A 22,402-nucleotide genomic window follows, 5' to 3' on the forward strand; every position below is an offset into this window, starting at 1 on the left:
AGTCCTTCATGGTCAAAGATCCATGGAAATCTGCTGTTATCTGCTTTGGGCTTTAACACACGACTCAGTAAACCAGACCTGGCTATAAACAATCCATGTACATTTCTTGAGTGCAGACTCTGTGCCTCTGGGCAGAAATCCTTTCATTTCCCTGTCCTGCATAGAGCCTACATCAGTGGAATAATGCTGAGCTCTGGATACCCTTGGCCCACCCAGCCTTTCTGTTCTGATTTCCAATACAGATCTGTTCTTCTTTTCTCCATTTTCACCAGCCTAAACCACCCAAAGATCTCTTGCTCTGTTAAATGACACTTCCCATTTTCCTGTTCAGCCAAGGACTGCCTTTCTGAAAGCCTGATGAGGATGGCACCCATCTCTCTTCCTTCTAATCCCACCTCAAAACCCACCTTTACCACTAAGCTCTTGGCTTAACCCATTAATATTCTAATACAGATTCCTTGCAGTGTTCCCATTCTACCCATTCCACTCCCTTCTCAATCCGCCTTCTGTTGTCTTTACTATTGTCAGCATTTTAGTAATACATAGGAATATTTTTTCCTCCAGAGTTGCAAATGGTTTGGAAAGGAAAGCCTTGCTCATGGTGTGAACATTCAGCTTGCTTTCAAATCTGTTAAACAGGTTCTGTAGGTTTTTGCATTGTCTCAGAAAAACCAGCCCAATCTGTTTAACCTGAGGGGACAGTGAGAGAAAACTAATACACGTGAACAGTACAGGAAGGGAAGGCACTTCCCATTTCCTCACAAACTGTTGCCTGTCTCCCACCTCTGGGCTGACCAGAAATGCACACAAAAATCCACAAATCAGTTTTCTCAATGTCAGTTTTATTTTAAAGCAAGGAGGAAGGGTTGGATCAAGGCTGCAAACAAAGAGGTTACCAATTTGTCCCAATCTATTTTTTTTTCAGTAAAAATCACACTCCCCTTCCTGGGCGCCTCCAGTGCAGAGGAGGAGCAGTCAATCAATCTTGACTTTTCCCTGCTCAGGCTAGTAGTAGATGGGGGGAGAAAAGTTTCTCACCCAGGAAATGGTGCTAGGGATCATCTTAACCCTTTCTATTCCAATGCCATGGCCCTAATCAGAAAGGCCAGGCCAGCTGAAGGGAAACTTCTTATCTGCTGCTTTGAGCCCCCCAAGACAGGCAGTACCAGTATGATATTTACAGTGCAGTTTGAAGCAGTGTTACCCTTTTAAAAGTACATAGAAGTCAGTGCACTCAGGACATTTTTGTACCCAGACCCAATCCAAACTGAGGACAGCCTCACCCCCCAACACACACACAGCCACTTATGAAGAAAATGAAAGAATCCAAGGAGACCAGATCAAAGATACCCCACCCCCTATCTCATCTACCAGAGACCTTCAACTTGAAAATTCCTTGGGGGTTGTCACTTTGCTTCAGAAAAGTCAGTGAAGAAGGAAGTGCCAATGAAACACCTTCCTTTGGTCAGGGGACAGAGAACTCTGTAGCTGAAAGTGTAGCTCCCCAGAGCATACCTCTCTCAAGTACTGGATCAGATCCTCAAACCTGTGAATCTACTGGCATGCTGAATTGTCCAAGGCATTTTTTTTGTCTTGTAGTATTTAGTCAAGAGGGACTTTTACCTCTTTTAAAAATGTGCTATTCACATCTGGACTCCGACATTTTTTAAAATTGGCTTAACTGAATCAGGAAGTGGTGAAAAGCTAGAGCCCTTTAGTCAACTAAAAAAATAAATAAATCACAAGACCACTGGCATCTACCATTATGGACAGCAAGGTTCTCTCTCTCTCTCTCTCTCTCTCTCTCTCTCTCTCACACACACACACACACACACACACACACACACACACACACACACACACACACACACACACACACACATTTGGAAATGAGTGATTAGGAAACTGTAAACCTTCAGTGCCCAGTATCTATCAGCTGTTTTCCTGTTATCAGAATTTGAAAACTGCAATGGGAATAGATGATGATTTTTCCACTGCAGTATTGCTCTGATTGCCCTATTAACCTTTAGACCCGCCTGCCATACTGATGTGCCCAGAGCTTTACCCAATCAAGGCCACTGGAGCACGATCACAGGGGGCACCAGGGCAGCTCAAGTAATAAAACAACATGGGCCTCTTCCCGATCAAGGCTTAGATGGGAAATTGGTAGGAAGGACTGCAGAAACCTGTTCTAGTGTTCTTGGGTTAGCAGCACAAATACCAGATGGATGTTTGGATGGCTTAAATAGTTTCCTTCATTGGAATAAACGGGCTGTTGCTTTGGTTCTCAATCCAAAAAAATGTAAATTTCTTTTTAAAAGATGTTGATTCAAGCTTCTCAGATTAAGAAAATGGAACCAGAGGCATTGGGTAAGGATAAGGGCTTTCAAGAAACTAATGGACAATCAATGGCTTCCTCTCCTTACCAGTTAACTGACATCTCTCTATACCTGTCACCAACTTCTTGTTTTATGCATTAGATTTACTAGGGAGGGAGGGAGAATCTTTTTCCAGCTGCCATTACATTGATTTAAACACTGAGGACTGGATCCCCACCCCAGTAAATCTGTAATGACTATTTAGTGGAAATGCCAGTGGTATTGAAATAGGCTTGTGAAACAGGATGATAAATATTGTACATGTGCTTCTTTGACTGCACATCTGTCATCCATGATTTTTGAAGCTCTAATTTAAAATTAAACATTATTTGGAATGCAGAACGAATGGCTGGTACTAGAATACCTGCCAAACCACTGTATGTTTTATTAATGTGTGTGGTGGGGGAGGGGGGCAAGATTGGACATAGTGTTGTATGTATCCGTTAGCCCCGATCTGGATGGCCCAGGTTAGCCTGATCTCATCAGATCTTGAAGCTAAATAGGGTTGGCCCTTGTTAATATTTGGATGGGAGACCACCAAGGAATTCCATGGTTGCTATGCAGAGAAAGGCAATGGCAAATCAACTCTGTAAGTCTCTTGCCTTTTAAACCCTACAGGGGTGGCCAACCTATGGCACTCCAGATGTTCATGGACTACAATTCCCATCAGCCCCTGCCAGCATGACCAATTGGAGTGCCATAGGTTGGCCACCCCTGCATAGGATCGCCATAAGTCAGTGTGACTGGATGGCACTTCACACACCCACATACATGTGTTCGAAATGGCTAAATAATGTTTTCAATCTTATTAAAATAAAATTGTCTTGTCTCCTTGAGAAGAAAGGTTTAATAAGGTTTGAGATATGCCTGACTGTAGGGAACTGGCATATGATTGGTTGAACACTTCGTGCCCAAGTTCTGGAATGTTATGTCCTGCAATCGTACAGGCATCATTTTCTCTTTTGTAATTGACAAAAATTAAAAATCAGAAAAAGTGAGTGGGGGGAGTAAATACAAAGAAAGGTGAAATAAAAATGAATCTAATTTCTTTTGAGCATGTTATAAAGGCAAGGCAGAAAGACAGACAGACAGACTGTCCATTTGTCTAGAACTGCCCTCAATGTTCATAAAGTCTCTTTGATGCAGATGAACCACAGCTATAAACTGAAATTCTAAGTGGCATTATTTGTATTATTTTTCTAGGGTGTAATTAAGTGTTTGGCAATGAGCCCTTTGGCTCTGTCACCTTCCCCTCCTGCTCCACTTGTGTATTTCTAAACTTCCTTTCTTTCAAACAACCTTTATTGAACAGACCAAGGATTCATTTGGTCTTCTTTCAAACAGTGGCCGAGCAAGAGGGCTCCTGTGTTGTGTGCCCTGAGCAGCTGGCACTGAGAGGACCTCTTCCACTGAACCTGTAGGCTCTACATTGAGTTACTATGGATAATAACTACTTATGCACCAGAATTTCATGAATTTGCCAAACTTCATTTGAAAGGCACATTAGTAGTCTCCACCATCTCTCAGGGCCAGTCATGTATGTGTTCTGTGATAAAGTGCATGCTTTTGTCTGTCCTGAATCTACTGTCCATTAACTTCTGAAGGTGACCTTCAAGTTCTAATTGTGTGTGTTTGTGTTTGTGTGCGTGAGAGAGAGAGAGAGATAAATAGACCTATATTCAGTTCCTTTACACCAGTTATTTCCAAACCCTACCTATTGATATGGTTTGTAACACCATGAATAATACCAGCTCAGGAGACAAGGATGTCTCTTTCCCTGAGGCAATCCTGCTTGTTATCCATGGGAACCAGATTTTGCAACTATAGTGATTTGGTGTGTCTCCCCCCACCCCCAATACTCAAATCTAAACCTAATTACCAATCTCTGTTTTCTCCCTTTGTTTGGCCTTAAGTTAAAATTTTAAAGTATAAGCTCTGCAGGGCAGAAATTGTCATCTTCAGCTTTGTAAATATAGCACTACCAAAAACAAGAATGCCAGTGATAGGGAACCGGTTTAGAACGTGAATGATTTGAAAAATGAACTGTTGGTCAGAAATTGTTAAACACAAGGGTTGGATCTAGCCAGGTTTTCTCACAGAAACTGGTTCCATTTACCTCCTTGCTACTGCTGCTGTCCCACCCAGCTTTTGCAAACACCAATCCTGTGATTCAGATTCCCCAGCAGAATCTTGTTGGTCAAAGGGAACCTCCTTTTTATTTTTTGCTAGCTGAAAAATGGTTGAATCCATCCGAAGACATCAAGGATTTAAGGGGTCCTTTGAAAGGCTTAAAGGAATCCATATTTTTTTTTCATCCAGTCATTCAAAAGCTTTGGTGATAGGCCTGGTTTTCTGGATGAAATTCAAAGAACCTTAAAAAGAAAACTGAAACTGTGGAATCAGACTTCTGGTTAGCATCCAAAGAGGGCCTAAAGCCTTTTCCATACATCTGGGGGTCCCTCATCTTTTTGAGGCTGTGGGGATGTTGAGAAAAGGAACCGTGTGCCTCCCCACAAATGGCTGCTGCCATGGGTGTGGCTGACTGAATGATTTTGAGACATTCCCTCTCAGCCAAACCTACTTCACAGTGTTGATGTGAGGGTAGAAATAAAACAGGGGACACAGCCCTGCATGCTCTCCTGAACTCTTTGGAGTCAATAAATATATTTAATTCTGCCCTCGTCCTGTTTTTTTGTTTCTTCTCTGCACAGGAAGAAAGCAATCCTGTTCCTTCTTCATGTGACCACCAACCGCAACACAAGGAGGGAAGGGACTTTAATTCCATCTGTGAAATGAGGGGCAAACAGTAGCAGTTGAGAGACAAAAGGATCTCCCATTTTTTGTCCCATCCCTTCCTGCAATAGATCTCAGGCTGACACCGATAGGGTCACTTTACCTGTTTTGTCCTCGCAACAGCTCTATGGGACACTGAGAGAGGATCTCTTCAGTCAGAAACCACAAAGTCCTGAAGAGAGGTCGTGGCTCAGAAATAGGGGGCGAGGGACAAAATATTGTGGGGGCAGGGGACAAAATCAGTTGCATGCAGAAAGCCCAAGATTCAGTCCCTGGAATCTCCAGTGCAAAAGGATCAGGTAGCAGGTGATGTGAAAGATCACAAAATGAGCCCTTTGAGAACTGCTGCCAACCAGAGTAGGCAATACTGACCTTGATAGACCAAGGGTCTGACTCAGTATGCAGCTTCGTGTGTTTACTACTTCAGCCCAATGCCCCACCCTGGTTCCTTCCATAGCGCAGTTTCAAACATATAGGGCAGTGGTGGCGAACCTTTGGCACTCCAGATGTTATGGACTTCAATTCCCATCAGCCTCTGCCAATTGGCCATGCTGGCAGGGGCTGATGGGAATTTTGGCCCACAACATCTGGAGTGCCAAAGGTTTGCCACCACGGATATAGGGTATGAATATTTGTATATATTCTTGAACACTGTGGCCCCAAGAAAGCGCCAAGAAGGTGTAGTGGGGGTGAGCTCACTCCTCCTACAAGCTGGCATGCTCACAGAAACATGTGAGTAGAACAAATAGCTCTTGATGACTCAGTAGAGAGCTAAACCACATGCTTCTAAATCCAGGTTGACTTGAGGGAAGCATTCTTTCCAAAGCTGATCTACCAGTGGCATATCATTCCCAAATATGATTGTATCAAGATGGTTCCCAGTGTAGCAGCAACAGGTGGTGGATGTTTGCACATCTGGATGAGCCCCCAGAGAGAAGAACTTCTTAACATCTCATGCTGCCCCAAATGCAGCAGTTTCTGATGGAGTCAGTTTCCCTTCCCCCCAAATCAGCTGTCAGTTACTGAGCATGGAGATGCCAGGTAATGCCAGGTAATGGAGATTTCTGTCAGGAGAGAGAAAAACGGTAAAGAAACAGAAGGGCACTAGATTTGGGTCAGGTAGATGCAGTTTAATTCAGGTTATGTACACCCCATTTTAACTCCCATCCTCCATTTATTGTTCTCAAAACCACCCTGGCAAAGTGGATCAGGTTGAGAGCCTGTGACTGGTCCAAGGTGAACCAAGTGAACTTCCATGGTAGACTGATGATTTGAACCTGAGTCTTCCAGCCCCCACACTCTAACCCAGGGGTGTCCAACTCTGGCCCTCCAGATGTTCATGGACTACAGTTCCCATCATCCTCTGGCCATGAAGCTGAGTCCCTCAGTTCCCACACTCTAGCCCAGGGTGTCCAACTCTCGTCCTCCAGATGTTCATAGGTTATGATTCCCATCAGCCCCAGGACTGATGGGAATCATATCCTATAAACATCTGGAGGGCAGAGTTGGACACCCCTGTTCTAACCACTACATAACCCTTGCTCTAGAGCACATAGAGTGCTTATGGAATTTGGTGTCACAAGATGCCACGATAGCCTTTGAAACAGACGCCTTTAAAGAGGGATGTGCTTATTTTTCTCCACCTTTCCATCTAATCACTTCAGGGGAGTTCCAACAACTTGCTGGAAACCAGGCTCAGTGGGGCCTTTGGTCTGCCCTTCTTGGGATCTGAAATGGGCCTCCCTCACCTCAGAGCCCCACATGCCCTGTAGTGTCCGAGGGAGTACCCCCGGGGTGCAATCTCCCGCACCTCGTGTCTCCGCAGGGCTTCTGGCTCTGATGTAAAAATCCAGGAATGTCCACCCCACCCACCCACCCACCCACCGTTGCTTGGAGCCGTCGGGCAAGAGAGGGCGAGTCCCCAGTCTTGGACTTTGCCTACCCCGGGGTGGCCGGCCGCGCGCTCTAATTTGTGCAGCCCCCAAGCTTGGCGCCGGCCGATGGTGCAACCCAGTCATTGGGTCGGCCGGAGAGAAGGCGTGGGGGGCGGGGAGGGAGGAGAAAGGCTGACGCCCCCCTCCCTTTTAGCCAGCCCAGCCCAGCCCTGACCCGGGGAAGTCCTCCTCCACGCAGGGCTCGTCGGCCAGCCCCAGCCCAGGTGGGTGGCTCTGGGCCTCTCCTCGCCCGCACTGGGAGGTGCTGCCGAGAGGGGGCAGGAAGCGGTGCCCCAGAAAGCCGCCGGGAGCCAGACGGGCTGCTGCTGCTGCTGCTGCGGAGCGGGTCTGCCCAGGAGCGCAAGCCGGACTGGAGGTGAGTCTCGCAGCGGCCGGGCAAGCGGGGGGCCACGCCAAGCCAGGTCGGTGGGGCTGGGGCTGATCCCTCCCTCCCTCGCCTTTCCTAGCGCGATCCCTGATTCCTTTCCGGGATCGCCTTCGTCGGCAGAGCCTGCGGTGGTGGTGAGCTCTCGATCTTTCCCCCTTTATACTGGATAGGGTGGTTTTTTTTTTTTTTTTAAGATTTAACTATTTTTTTAAAATAAAAATGAGCCATAGCCTGGAACCGAACTGAAGGCCTGGCACGCAGGCATATTCCATAACATTAAAGCAAACGTTGCCACGTCAATAGTAAACAGTGACCCCTGTTTTCAAGACTGGCTTTGGTGGGCATCCGATCTTCTAGGTTTCTTTTCGTGGATGCCGCCACAGTGGCGAAATGCTTTAGATTATGCTACTGTTGCGGTGGTTGTTATTAATCTGGTCCAAGTCATGCGAATTCAGTCTGCTCAGCCAAAGTCAGGGCCCAATGGTTTCAACGGGACTGGTTAACTTCTGTGGGGACCCCCGTGAGTTTTCCAGAGCCATAGACCCGAGAAGGCTTCCGAGTTGACCTGTTTCAGGCTGCCTAAATCTGGGGCACATGCAGATTAATGCACTTTCAATCCACTTTCACAATTGTTTGTAAATGGATTTTGGTATTTCGAACAGTAAAATCCAAAAATGGATTGAAAGTGCATTATTCTGCATGTGCGGAAGGGGCCTTGCCTCTGCCTGGATGGCTCAAGGCTGGTCTTGAAAACTACTGCTGGACTCCAGTCGAGCTCTTCTCCGGCTGACCAACCGAGAGGGCCGCCCTCGCCCAACAGCAATGATTCACTTGGGCCGCTTTGGGCTATTACGGGATTATTAGGCAGATTTCCCCCGTTCCCTTCCCAGTTCGGACTGCCTGTGAGTGTGCAGACCTTCCCTGTCTGCTTTCCTTACCTGCTCTTATCTCAACTTAAAATGGGGAGAAAAGTCCTCTCCAATCAGGTTTGGGTCCCAAACCCGGCCCAGTTTCTTCTTCCCGGAGGAGCGCTGAGCCGGTGTCGGGCAGTTCAAGTTTCTCACACTCGCCAAGCGACTTTCTGTTCGCTGTACGAAAAGGATCGCGGTGGGGGAATCCAAAGCCACGGGATTTCTAAAATGGAGCGCAGTTAGTTTCTCACCCTGGGAATGGGCTTGCGCGTCTACGCTCATATGGGTTTTCTTCTAATTCTGGTAGTTTCCCTTTTTAAAATCGGTTTGCAAGGGGCTCCGCGCTCCCGATTTAAAAGTCCGGCTATTAAATTTAATAAGATCCAGACCATATAGGTATTCCTGAATGTCGGAACGGCTGGTCGTGATCTTGTTTCCCTGGGCCAAAATCTCTGTCGACCCGCCAGCTGCGGGAACTAAACTACCTCTCCGTTTTAAAAGGCGTCTTTTCTTTGCCAGTGACGATTTGCCAATTCAAAAAACCCCATACTGGTTTTGTTCCTTTCCTTAAAATGGAGAATGAACCTCATCAGTGTGTGTGGCTTATTTTTTTTTCCCATTTACCGAATTATTCTATCTTTAACAAAAAAAAATCCAGTTGAGTTTCGAAACTTCGGGGAAAGTTTGCTTTTAAAACGAACGAAGAAGTTCGTTTCCCCTGCCGCAACTACCTGCCTACCAAAAGAATAAAGCGGTTCTATAATTGGTGACATAAAGACCGCTTTCATGATTTAAACCCTTTAAATTCATTAAAATTTGCTCTTGATTATGGGGCTGGAATTTGTGCATTTTTAAAACTCTTCCCTTGAAGCCGGTTGAAAAGAACTAAGCCTGGAACGGATCCATTTTAATCTTAAGAAACGGAAGTGGACCGGCCAGTTCCCATGCATAATCTTATGAACATCATAATGAAATTGTGGGACTTAATAAAAGTCTAATCAATAAGCTCTCCCTATCGTATTATGCAAACTATTTCTGTTCGTTCAAATTTCACATTTCCGTGCTGTGATTTTTTTCCCCAAAGGGGAGAGTCTAGTTCTACAAACGTTTTCTTGAGGACAGCGAGGAACCTTTTAAAATCAGACAAAAATCACTATCAATTTTTTAAAATTAAATAAAATGAGTGTTGGTGGATGATCGGGAAAAGAGTGACTTTACACGTGCCACAACGGGAACAGACGCGGCTGGATTTGGGTTTAACTGACCTGCATTTCTTTACTACACAGAAGCGCTTTGGGAATTCCCATTTTTGGTGCCCCCTCCCCCCTTAACTTATTTCTGTCGCTGTTACACTTTTCCCTGTTTCCTGCTCTGTGGGGATCCAATTTTCAGGGACGCAGGCAGTTTCAGATTCACCTAAGGGAGCAAAAAAAAGTTTTTTTTAAAAAAAATTGCTGCTGGAAGAACCTTGCTCTAGAAATCAGTTGGCAAACTGCACTTCAAAAGAAAAACATGGGGGGGGGGAATCAGGATTATTTAAAAACCCTCTTCTATCTTTTTAAAAAGATCCCTGAACTTGGTAATGAACTTTTTAAATTAGTGGCTTTCTGATGAAAGAACCATTTGAGCTGTAACTGGGCGGGTGAAAGGCATTGTGGGAGGCTGCCAAGAGGTTCCCTCTTTTAACATGTATCTCAGGGAATCTTTAAACTGAAGGACACAACGGATCATTAACCTGCAGAATCCTTGATTCACATTCAGTTTTCAGAAAAGGAGGGGCGGCATAGAGGCAAAGTTGTCAGGGATGGTAATTTCTTCCATTTTCAGTCATGATTGCATTAACTTTAGAAATCCAGGCCGAAGTTGGGGAAATGGATGCAATCACGTTGCAGTCTTTTCACATGCAGCTTTCCTTCTTCACTGCCCCACCCTCCACATATCGTGAAGCCATTGTATGCATAGAGGTGTTGGGAAGGGTGGTTTAAATTCTTACAAGCTTATCTGTGACCAGGCACTCCATGACTCCTGTGTGTGTGTGTGTGTGTGTGTGTGTGTTTGTGTGTGTTTAACAGAGAGAAGAAATGTTACTCTGCACAGGATCAGAGGTGCTTTTCATTATTGCAGACAGCTAATGTGCTGTAATGGTTATAAGCAGCAGGCTGTTTATCTGAAGGACCAAGTTTGATTCCCTGCTCTTCCACATGAATGGTGGACTCTGATCTGGAGAAGTAGTTTTGATTCCCCCCCCCTCTCTCCACCCCTCCTACTTCACAAGGTGCCTGTTGTGGGAGGAGGGAGGAGTCAGTGATTGTAAAACCAACCTTGGAGGACTTCTTGGCAGGCAGTGAAAAGCAGGGTATAAAAAACAACTTCTATTTCATACACAAGCTATAGGGGCTTAGGATTCCTTGGAGTGAGCCAAGCCTATCTGGCACAGGCAGCACATGAAGGCACAAGCCATACCAAGTCAGGACTGTCTCACATAGCTGTGGGTGGGTGGCACTCACCTGGGTACACAGCAGCAACTCCAGGCACTTGGGTAGAGAGATCTTTCATCTCACCTGTTACCTTATCCTTTTAACTGGAGATGCTGAGGGTTCAACCTGGGGTCTTCCGCATGCATTCTGGGTACTGGTAGGTCTGCAAAGCTCAAATACTGTCTTTCTGCCTGTGCAATAGTAGGATCTGTGTAGCTCACCCATTTTAATAGCAGGCTTGGTTTCATAGCCCAAAAGTGGATAAAAAGGACAGAGGATTCCAGAATCCAGGCTAACGCTTGCTTTATTTTAAACATGCACAATCCACATGCCACAAAACAGACCCCACAGAAGGGCAGAACTATGAAATTAAAAGCAGAGTTGAGTCCTACTTATCAGGGGTTACTGTGGGCCAGGATTAGACCCCCACTGCAGTGATATCTCAGACCATATTGTTTCATTTTCTTCTAGGTTACAACCTGTGTTACTGGTAGGCTGCAGTGTGTTTGTGTGGGCAGCTTGCAATAAATATGTGCAGCCCCACAAGGTGTCTTGCAGAACCCAGGAAAACATTCCAAGTTTACTTCTCATGGCAACAAGCCTGCCCCCAAAAGTCTTCTGGTGGAGACCCATGGAAATGAGTGTGAGCAGTGCAAAATCTTCCTGGCATAGACGCTTGCTAAGGCCTTGAATAGATCTTATTTGTAAGCAAAAGGGTGTATTGGGGTGGCAGGAGAGGCCATATTCTAAATGTTTTGCTGCAGCTGACAGAACATTATGCAAGCTTTCCAGCTGCCTAAAATGTCTTCTTCCAGCAGTGTGAAAAAGCAGTTGTGCCTTTAATCACAGACCACTCTTCAACACCACACGGGTGTTCGCTATTTAGCAGGTTCTGTGTTCTTATGGGCATGCAAATATGCATACATTTGTTATTATTGCTGTTATTTGTTCTTATTGCATTTATGCATTTATCATGCCACTGTAGGGCATGGTAATGTGAATCTCCTAGTGACTCTGCACCAATTCTGCATTCCTTGCTTACATTCCTTACCCTTTATAACAGTGCAGGAGGGCTTGTTTGTTTGGCTGAGTGTGCATAATTCTGACCACAGGATTGTGCATGGATCTGCACATAAGTGTGGCTTGATTCTCACTGAAGGGGTCCACCTGAGGCTGGGCTTCTGTCTCCAGATGGGGCCTAGACAGTCCTTGAAACAAAACACAAAGGCTGGGTGTATGCCAAGAAGGGTTCTCATCCAGGAATTGACCTGAGCTCTTGTTCCCCAAGTTTCAACAGCAGAAATTATTCCCAGAGCTCATATCTCCCATAATAATGATCACTGAAGCCCTCCACACTTCAAGGTGTCCATGCCAGCGTGGTGTAGTGGTTAAGAGCAGGAGGACACTAATCTGAAGAACTCCAATTGATTCCCCACTTCTCCATAAGAAGCCTGCTGGGTGACCTTGGACTAGTCACAGTTCTCTCAGAACTCTCTCAGCCCCACCTACCTTACAAGGTGCCTGTTTTTGGGAGGGAAAGGGAAGGGGTTTGTAAGCCACTTAGAGACTCCTTTCAGTTGAGAAAAGTAGGGTATAAATCCAAACTCTTCTCTTCTTCTACATGAGAGTGGGTTTCTGAGCATGGGCAGAATTACTCTCTCCTCCAGTCTCCAACACACAGCCTCCTTTACATTAAGAAGGGGGCAATTCAACTGCATCTTCTAGAGGCACTAACACTAGAATCTCTTTTTATTTAGGGGAAACATGACATTTAGAAGTGTGTATGTTTGTTAGCACACAAGCTAGATGGCCTAGGCTAGCCTGATGTCATCAGGTCCTGGAAGCTGACACAATCAAACACTGTTAATACTTGGATGGTAGACCACCAAGGAAGTTCAAGGCTCCAATGCAGAGGCAGGCAATGCCAAACTACCTCTGAATGACTCTTGCTCTGAAAACCCTTTGGGGTTGCCACCATAAGTCAGCTGCGACTTGATGGGCACTTTCTATCATCACCACATTTATGAGGATATGTGGGCTTATCATTTGAATGGCTCTGTAAGGTGTGTGTGTGTCTAGGTAGGTGTGTTTGGCATTCTTTTGAGTTTGAGAGGTGTTTGGTCTGAGGGCTCTTTGGGCATACAAGTCCATCCCTGTTTTAAGACAAAATGTGAGAAGAGGGTGATATTGCTGTGCTAGTGACATGTTGCTATCTGGTGCATGGATGAGGAAAGTAATAGTTTGTGCATGCGTATGTATGGGCCTTTCTCCCATTTTCCTGGAAATAAGGAATCCTTTGAGCTTTGCAGACCTACCAGTACCCAGAATGCATGCGGAAGCTGTGTACAGTTTGCAAGTGAATGTGGGTGAGAGAGGGTGGGGGCAGAGAAGTGCTTCTCCCCTACTTCTCCTTGCACCTCCAAATGGGTTTTTAATTGAATTCTCCCCCTCCCCTTCTGCGGCAGCAGACGCCCAGTCTCCGGCAATGCAATCTGGTCTGATGTGATTTCAGATCAAACACAACCTTAGCAATTAGCAACACAAAAGGATCACTGGTACCTGGGGACAAAGGTTTGGCTCCAAGGGACTCTGTGAGAAGGAGCCTTAACTCGGGGAAGTCTCTCACCTTCCTGGCTTCCCCTGCCCCCTCCCCAGCCTTCCCTAACCTTATCACAGCTGGCTTTTAGCTGGAGGATCTTTCCTCCCCTTTCCCTACCTGCAATCTCATTCTGTTCTTTCCTCCCACCTAGGTGTGAGCTAAGCCCAGCTACGCAAGGGGGGGTGTAGACTGAGAGACTGAAGCCTTTTCCAGCCTTGATGGATGGCTGTCAAATGGAGAAAACATAACATCTCTGCCTATTAGGACATTTCTGGATCCTCCGTGCTAGACTTGATCTGGGACTGCTTAGCTCGTCTTCCAGATTTTGGGAGGAAAGAAGCCCTTGGACCACAACTTTGGAGACAACTTGGTTGTGTTTTGGAGCCCAGTCCGTACTTTCAGAGATGTACCAAAGTTTAGCCATGGCAGCCAACCATGGCCCACCGGCATACGAGGGAACTAGCAGCTTTATGCACAGCACAGCAGCTGCTTCTCCGGTCTACATCCCTACCACAAGGGTCACCACCATGATCCCCAGCCTGCCGTACCTCCAGGGAAGTGGGTCATCCCAGCAAGGCAGTCCGGTCTCCAACCACTCCATCTGGACTCCACCTGGGGCCGAAACTGTTGCATACAACCCGGGATCTTCTCACCCATCGGTGTCCCCCAGGTTCTCCTTTGCCACCAGTAGTCCCATCCCAGCCGCCACCTCCCGGGAGGCTGCCGCCTACAGTAGTTCACTCAGTATCTCGGCCAACAGCAGAGAACAGTATGCCCGAAGTTTCAGCGGTTCCTATTCCAGCCCGTATCCTGCATCTTACTTAAGCCCAGAGTTGGGTACCACCTGGACTTCCTCCCCCTTTGAGAACCCCATGCTGCACAACTTCCAGAACCGGGGCACACCAGGACACACCAACTTAGGTAAGAACAGATTTTGTTTGTGTGTGTGTGTAGGGTTCTGGCATTTCCAGCAAGGGCTGCATTCTAAGCTGGCTTGATGGAATTTCTGGCGTAAATTTAATCAATGAATTGCCTGGAGTCTTAACTGATTAATCTACTGTTCAAATACATTTAGCGACCGTGGAAATTCAGTGAACATGCCCTTTGGAAGATCCCTCCTGAAGGAAGGGCATTTTTGATTTTTTAAAAAAGAGTATCCATTCATTTAATGTTTAATTATATTCAAAGGCTATGAGTGATAGAAAACATCAAAGATGGCTTTTCATTCTGTTACATTTTTGTCCTTTCCTTCCTCTGAGTTCAAGTGACCAAATGGCTTTACAGGTCTGGGGCTGCCACCTAAATATGCTTTCCTGAGAGTAATCCCCATTGAATAATATAGGACTTACTTCTGAGTAGACCTGCTTAGGATTGCTTCTATGAAACATTTCCCATTCCTGGAAAAATTTCTATAACCAACAATTCTGTGGATGATTTACTTTCTGATAGCTTGTTTTTGAGATGGAGGCCAGCCCTTCAAAGTGCCATTTTTTCCTTAACCTCTCTCAAAGGGGCAGGACATTTTCCCTCCAAGCTGTTGGCAACCCCACTGTGGTGCTGCTGGACATTTAAAGACCTACACTAAGAAAGTTAAATTACTTAAAGAATTTTGGATGTAGTCACTTAATCAGCATCTTGTAATCCCTGGTCAGGTAGATTTGACCCTGGAAAAGACAATGTTTCTACTAGTTTAGAATACGTACTCCCAGGCAAAAAATCCAATGTGGTTTAGGGAAAAGGGGGACAGGTCTTTGAGGCATTCACAGCGTATGCAATTTTAAAATCTAATAGTCATATTTTCATCAAATCCAGCTATTACCGGTAGTTCTTGCAACCTTTACTAGCACTACAGAGCCCGCTAGGGTGTTCAAGAATTGCAAGCCCCATGTTAAAAATTTATTAAATATGCTACAGTGGCGTAGGAGGTTAAGAGCTCGTGTATCTAATCTGGAGGAACCGGGTTTGATTCCCAGCTCTGCCGCCTGAGCTGTGGAGGCTTATCTGGGGAATTCAGATTAGTCTGTACACTCCCACACATGCCAGCTGGGTGACCCTGGGCTAGTCACAGCTTCTCGGAGCTCTCTCAGCCCCACCTACCTCACAGGGTGTTTGTTGTGAGGGGGGAAGGGCAAGGAGATTGTAAGCCCCTTTGAGTCTCCTACAGGAGAGAAAGGGGGGATATAAATCCAAACCACAGGCGTAGCTACCATGGGGACATCCGGGGACAGCAAGCCCTGGCGCCACCAGGTGGGCGGAAAACTGCAGGTCTGCTCTAGAAGCTTCTGCATTTTACTGTTTTTCCACTCAATAGTCTGCAGGAGGCACAGTTTTTATTAGTGGTAACCAAAATTTCAGGCTATCGTCAGGTGACCTCCGATGATATCAGCCAAGTTTGGTGAAGTTTGTCCAGGGGGGTCCAGTTATGGACCCCTGCTAGACCCCATCCCTCCATTGCTCTGGCAATGGGAGCTAATAGCAGATGGGTTATCATTCTTTGAGGGTCCATAACTTTGGACCCTCCTGGAATCAAACCTCACTAAACCTAGGTGGTGGTATCATAAGTGATAGTCTCCTTTCTTTGGATTACCCAGGTTTGAGGAAGGTTGGGTCTAGGGGGGTCCAAAGTTATGGACCCCAAAAGGAGTAAAGCTCCATCCCCCATTGTTTCCAATGGGAGCTAATGGTAGATGGGGCTACCCTTTGGAAGGTCCATAACCTTGACCCCTGAACCAAACTTCACTAAACCCAGGTGGTATAATCAGGATAGCCCCCAAAGATAGCCTAAAATTTTGGTACTGTTATCTTAAACACTGCCTCCTGACAAGCACCCCCCTGCTTTTCCCCTGATTCTTCTTTAAATCCACCCCCCTTTGGAGTGGATTTAAAGGGAGAATCTGGGCTCCCCTAGATTAAAAAAAAAAAAAACATTGAAAGTATTGTTGAAGGCTTCTCACAACCAGATTCAACTGATTGTTGTGGGCTCTTTTAGGCTGTGTGGCCATGGTCTGGTAGATCTTGTTCCTAACGCCACTTCAGCTTGTGGGAGCATCTTCAGAGGTGTATCACAGGGAGTAAGTCTGTTATAAGAGAAGTCTGCACACAGTGCATAACAGACTTCCTGTGATACACCTCTGAAGACACCAGCCACCTCCAGGATACACCTCTGAAGATACCAGCCAAGATCTACCTCAGACCACAGCTGGATGCAGCTTAGAAAACCTTGACAACAAACTAAACTTTTGGATAATGGTGTTGATTAGTGGATGGTGGATTCCACCGAAACAGCATCACTTTCAATGTTGTTTAAACTAGAAAAGCCCAGAGTCTCTCTTTAAGGTGAATTTAAAAGGAGAATCTAATTTCTAGTTTAAAACAAATATTGCAAAGTGATGTTGTTTCAGGGTGGATTCCCCTTCAAAAAAAAAATAGCATCACTTTCAATGTTGTTTAAACTAGGAGCACTGGGTGTGTCTTTAGATTCATGTGTTGGGGCACACCCTATAATGTGATGGTGTCATCATGGTGGGAAGGGGAGGCTGCCCATATGCCGAAGTGGGCTTAAACCTGTGGGATTTTGTCCCGGGCTCAATTTTCCCTAGCTACGCCACTGATCCAAACTCTTCTTCTTCTTCTACGAATAGGTTAAATCAGGGGTCCCCAAACTACGGCCCGGGGGCCAAATGTGGCCCCCTGAAGGCATTTATCTGGCCTGCCAGGTATGTGGCGGGCGAAGGGTCTATCTATGTGCAGTGGGGGCTCAAGGGAGAGGGGAAGAACCGGCCCCAACAGCTGTTGATTGCAGATACATGATGGCACCCCCAAATCTCCATGAATTTTCTGACCCAGAGTTGGAAACCTTACACATGGTAAACTCCTGCCTCAGCCCCTTCCCTCTCGGCTACTCCATGTGTTGCTCTCAGGCTTTCTGTTCCGCCTCACTCCCATTGGCATCAGCCAGGCTGGTGAATCGCTCGCTGGCTGCTAGGGAGGAAGAACCCAGGAAGATACCTGATCCTGGGTTAGATGGAATGCTTCATTGGGAAAGTTCTGCTTTTTTTTTTTTACAGGGGAAGGTATTCCACAGCCTCCCCAACAATATTTGGAGCCCATCCTGTACTTGACATACTTTGGTCACTGTTCTAAAAATAGACCATGACAGAAAGGCTGAAAGGTGAAATCAAACATTTTACAATCATTTGTGCATAGGAATTTGTTCATAGTTTTTTTTAGTCCGGCCCTCCAACAGTCTAAGGGACAGTGAACTCGCCCCCTGTTTAAAAAGTTTGGGGACCCCTGGGTTAAAACGTTCATGTGATGGCTCTGATCTCATCCATCACAGCCTGTTCAGCCATGAAACCAATTTTTAAAAACCAGTTAACTGCTGTCTGACTTATAAATAACAAACCTCTGAAGAGATTTTACTCTAGGTAGTGCTTTAAAGAATTTTTTAATCCCGTATCTCTGTCATCTTTGCTATCACAACTGTCTTACAAAGTACGATTATTCTGAACCACTGTGAAACTGAGGTTGTTGAAACAGCTCAAGGAAGCAGTGTTGTGATTCCGTCCTCCCAGTCAGATGAGGGTTATTTAGCTGTGATTTTAGAAGTGCCAGATTATTACTTTTGGCAGAATGTAGAGGTTTGTTCACTGTGAATATATTGCGGATGTTTTCTTGCACAAGTCTTGCTGAAATGAATGAGAGCTGAGCAAGATCACCCTGTAAGCTTGCTAGAGACACAGGATAGCACACACAATCTGAAAAACCAAGGTAGGGACACGCACCTCCATGTGCCTTCAGTGTTACTCTTGTTTTGGAATGCACAGTTATCTTTTGTTCTAGATCACAGGTGTCAAACTCGCAGCCCTCCAGATGTTATGGACTACAGTTCCCATCATCCCCTCCAGCATGATGCTGGCAGGGAATGATGGGAACTGTAGTCCATAACGTCTGGAGGGCCGCGAGTTTGACACCTATGTTCTAGATACATGGACTGACCGTTTCATAGAATCACATTTGCAAGTCTAAACTGGGGGAAAAAAACAGTTGGGTTTGAGGGAGGAATGAATGAATGAATAGCAGAGGGGAAATGACCATATAAATTGTCCAGAGGGTTTCAGTTTGATTCCTTTGCAGCTGTGACTGAAGTTGTTCCAGTCTGATGTGGGTTTAAGCCAATCCACATTTGGTACACAATTCAGCATAGCTTGGAACCGGCTTCCGTTTCTGATCCATAAACTAGCGCAGCTTAAGTGCCTGATTTCTTACTGCGGTCAACCATAACCCACAAGAAAGGTCTAAGGCACAGGTGTCAAACTCACTGCCCTCCAGATGTTATGGACTACATCATGCTGGCAGGGGATGATGGGAACTGTAGTCCATAACATCTGGGGGGCCGTGAGTTTGACACCTATGGTCTAAGGGTTCACGACTTAAGAACTAGCACTCTAAAGAATACACTTGTAACATTTTTGATTTGTACTGCAGTTAAAGCGTAAGTCAAAGTTTCTGCTTCCTATTTCAAATTTGTAAAAATCTCCACAGAGATATTCCGAATTCCTTCTGACTGAAACCCGTGAATGTACCACTCTCTCTCTCTCTCTTCCTTTGAATCTGAACCTCTGTTTTGAAATAATAGCTTGAATTTATTTTAGAGAGTCTCTAGGAAGGCAATGGCAAACCACTGCTTACTTAACTTGCTTGAAAACCCTAGGGTGGTGAACCTATGGCACTCCAGTTGTTCATGGACTACAATTGGCCATGCTGACAGGGTCTGATGGGATTTGAAGTCCATGAACATCTGGAGTGCCATAGGTTTGCCACCACGGCCCTAGGAATCGCCATAAGTCGGCTGCAACTTGATGGCATGGCATTGTGGATTGGACTTAAAAGCCCAACAAAGGCCCAAATCAGAGACCATGTTTGTTTAATCATCTATATGCCCCATTCATAAGGCAAGGTGCGCATGCGCACACGTGTGTGTGTGTGAGGGTTAACTATGTTGCTACCTGCTTTAAGGAATTATTCCTTATTTTTATATAAGAACTAATAAAAATTCTGCTTCATACAGTTCCACTGCCTCTGTTGTTGCCCAGAGACTTAGAAAGAAAATCTAGGTTCTCCTCTGTTCCAGTGTGGATTTTGCGGTTGTTATTCCAGTTACATTTGCATTTTCCAGAGTTGCCATTTCTTCTTGTCCTGTTTGCTTCCATGTGGCTGCTTATTCATCTGTCCATCTCTCAGCCTGCAAGTCACACTTGCTACATGACCCAAGAAGTCAAACTTTCCAGTTACATTCAACAATCCCCAACACTGGCGAACACATCGACCCATGCCCCCAAAGGATGACTACTATTGAGGCAGCTTGCTTGGGGGCGGGAAGGGGCTGGGTGAGGGAAACATACCAGACCATTCTGATCAGGCCAACTTGCCTGGTGAAAAATGTCTTCTCTCTTTGTATTGCTGAAGGTTTTCATGGCCAGAATTAATCGGCTGTTATGGGTTTTCCAGGCTGTGTGGCCTTGGTCTGGTAATTTTTGCTCCCAACATTTCTCCCGCATCTATGGGTGGCATATTCAGAGGCATGTCACGGTGAGAAACATGCTTCTGATGTTGCCAGCCAGAGATGCGGGTGAAATATTAGGATCAAAAGCTACCAACCCATGACCAGGCAGGCTAGAAAACCCACAACATCCAGTCCTCTCCCTTTAATAGAGGTTTCATGTGTGGAAATTGGCAGCGGAAGGTTTTCATAGCATAATTTTTGTTATCTGAATTACAGTGTTTCATCTGCACTATTTTCTAATTCTGTGATCCTACCTAGCCCTACTGCACTGTGGGTAGAAGAAACCACCTCTGTTTATAAACCTGCTTGAAAACCTTATGGAGTCTGCATAAGTCAACTATGACTGAATGGCAAGGCATTGTTGAGTGGAGGTTTTTGCCGTGGGATTGGATTTCTGTTCATATGTTGCAATTTGCTGTGTGTTTCAGTGAGAAAGGCAGGATACAACTGAAATTAATAACAGTAACACAAAAACAGGTTTAAAGGGTCAGGATGTTTTTCTCTAGGTCTGCTCTCACCCATGCCCTGAGTTGGCTAGCTAAATATGACATTGCCCCTGACCTTCTCATCCAGTTTCGTTCACAACCAAACCTACATCTTCCCAGCAGATATTGCAAGGTCCCCCTCCCCCAACCCTCTTTTTTTGCCTCTGCACTTGAGCAAAAAAAAAGTTGTTTACCCCTAACTCTAGATAATTAACTAGTCTGTGCTAAGAAAGAAGAATAGCTTGCAAATTAGTTTAAAGCACATAAAAGATGTTGTTGCTCTGTGTTTGCTTTTCCAAGCTTAGAATAGGGGCCCTCCAGGCGCACTGCCTTCTTTTCTCCCTTAAATATGCATATTTAAATATAAACACTAGGAGCCCAAGGCAGGAGGGTGGGGATATTACAACAGCATTTCCCTCTCTTTAACTAGGGTTTAGGATGCAAAATAAGGGTTTGTTTTCTTTTTTTGTTTAAAGTCACTGAAACAAAGAAAACAAAGGGCATGGCTTGTTTTAAGTTTTAACTGAATTAGCTGCTAGCCTGCTACAGTTTCCTTTTGCTGAAGTTGCTACTAATAATTTGTAATTCTACAAAAGCCAAACACAGCTAGCTTTTTCTTTTCCTTTTTGGGAAAAAGCTTTTCTCTCTTTTTTTGGTCCTTAATGGCAAATACGCTAGTAATCTGGAGAGGGGGAAAAACAGAGCAGGATATTATCCTGATTTTATTTTTGAAAAATGCATGTTTGTAAGTAAATAAAAAGTTTGGGGGGCACAGCAAAGAAGCAATAATTTTTTTGCCTCAGATAAACTAAGAGGTAGACCTGTTAAGTTGATTATGATTTACCTGTTGATTCACTGCTTAGTTAATCGGTTAAATTTACTTTATATTTGCGTAGCGCTGAATTATCAGTATAAGTACACCTTTCAAGCAATGCAATATAACTTAACAATTTAAAATGCAAAAACTACCGCTCATCAAAACATTCACCTTGAATAATTTTTCCTCCTTTTCCTTCAACCAAATAGGCAGATATTATCAAATAAATGTACCATTACTGCTAGCCCCCACAAAAATTGACAACTGAGCATTAATTAAGAAAATCCCTGGATAATTAATCTGTTAGTTATACCAATTCCCAGCTTTGCAGAAATAGAAAACAGGCTGGTGTTTAGAGACACTGAAAATTACCAGCTCAATCCTAAACAATTATACCCCACACAGTCAACCAAGCACAATATAGGGTGCCAACCTTCAGATGAGGACCCAGAGATCGCGAATTTCAACTAATATCCAGTCTAAAGAGGTCAGCTTTGCTGAAGTAAATAGCTGCTTTGGAAGGTGGACTCTATGGCATTATACTCGGCTGTCCCTGAACCCCACCCTAACAAGTCTCCACCCCCAGACCTCCAGGAATTTCCCAGTATGGATTTGGCAATCCTAAATCTTAGACATGCATAACTCTTTTTTAGCATTGTAATGTATATCTCAAAACAAAGAAGCTTTAAGGCAGCATGTGCACAACCTCTGCATTTTTACTGGGTTCAGGTGTGCTTTGCTTTTTCTTTTTTTTTCCTTCTTGTGCAGAGAATCCTGGTGAGAAACTCATCCCTGTCCTCCCTTTTGTACATAATGAAGGAAAAGCAAGCCTGTGGTTTATTGAGTTTAGCACCCTGTCCCTGGCAGACAGTTGGGGGAGGGGAGACACTGCTTGACCCATGGGCCTCAATTTATATGTGTTTTGGGCTCATTCCGCACATGCAGAATAATGCACTTTCAAACTGCTTTCAGTGCTCTTCGAAGCTGTGCGGAATAGCAAAATCCACTTGCAAACAGTTGTGAAAGTGGTTTGAAAATGCATTATTTTGCGTGTG

General features: G+C 45.1%; 1 protein-coding gene across 2 annotated transcripts in view; it reads left to right on the forward strand.

The window, feature by feature from the left end:
- The first annotated feature begins 7,321 nt into the window (after positions 1-7,321).
- Positions 7,322-22,402, forward strand: part of GATA4 (GATA binding protein 4) — a 54,565-nt gene continuing 39,484 nt past the window's right edge. For both annotated transcript variants that reach the window (XM_048506992.1, XM_048507000.1), the window contains exons 1-2: positions 7,322-7,481; positions 13,632-14,401. In XM_048506992.1, the coding sequence (XP_048362949.1) occupies positions 13,885-14,401 (517 nt within the window). In that variant the 5' untranslated portion in view covers positions 7,322-7,481; positions 13,632-13,884. The remainder of the gene's footprint in view (positions 7,482-13,631; positions 14,402-22,402) is intronic.

This window comes from Sphaerodactylus townsendi, linkage group LG01 (genome assembly GCF_021028975.2).
Source record: "Sphaerodactylus townsendi isolate TG3544 linkage group LG01, MPM_Stown_v2.3, whole genome shotgun sequence".
Classification (NCBI taxonomy): domain Eukaryota; kingdom Metazoa; phylum Chordata; class Lepidosauria; order Squamata; family Sphaerodactylidae; genus Sphaerodactylus; species Sphaerodactylus townsendi.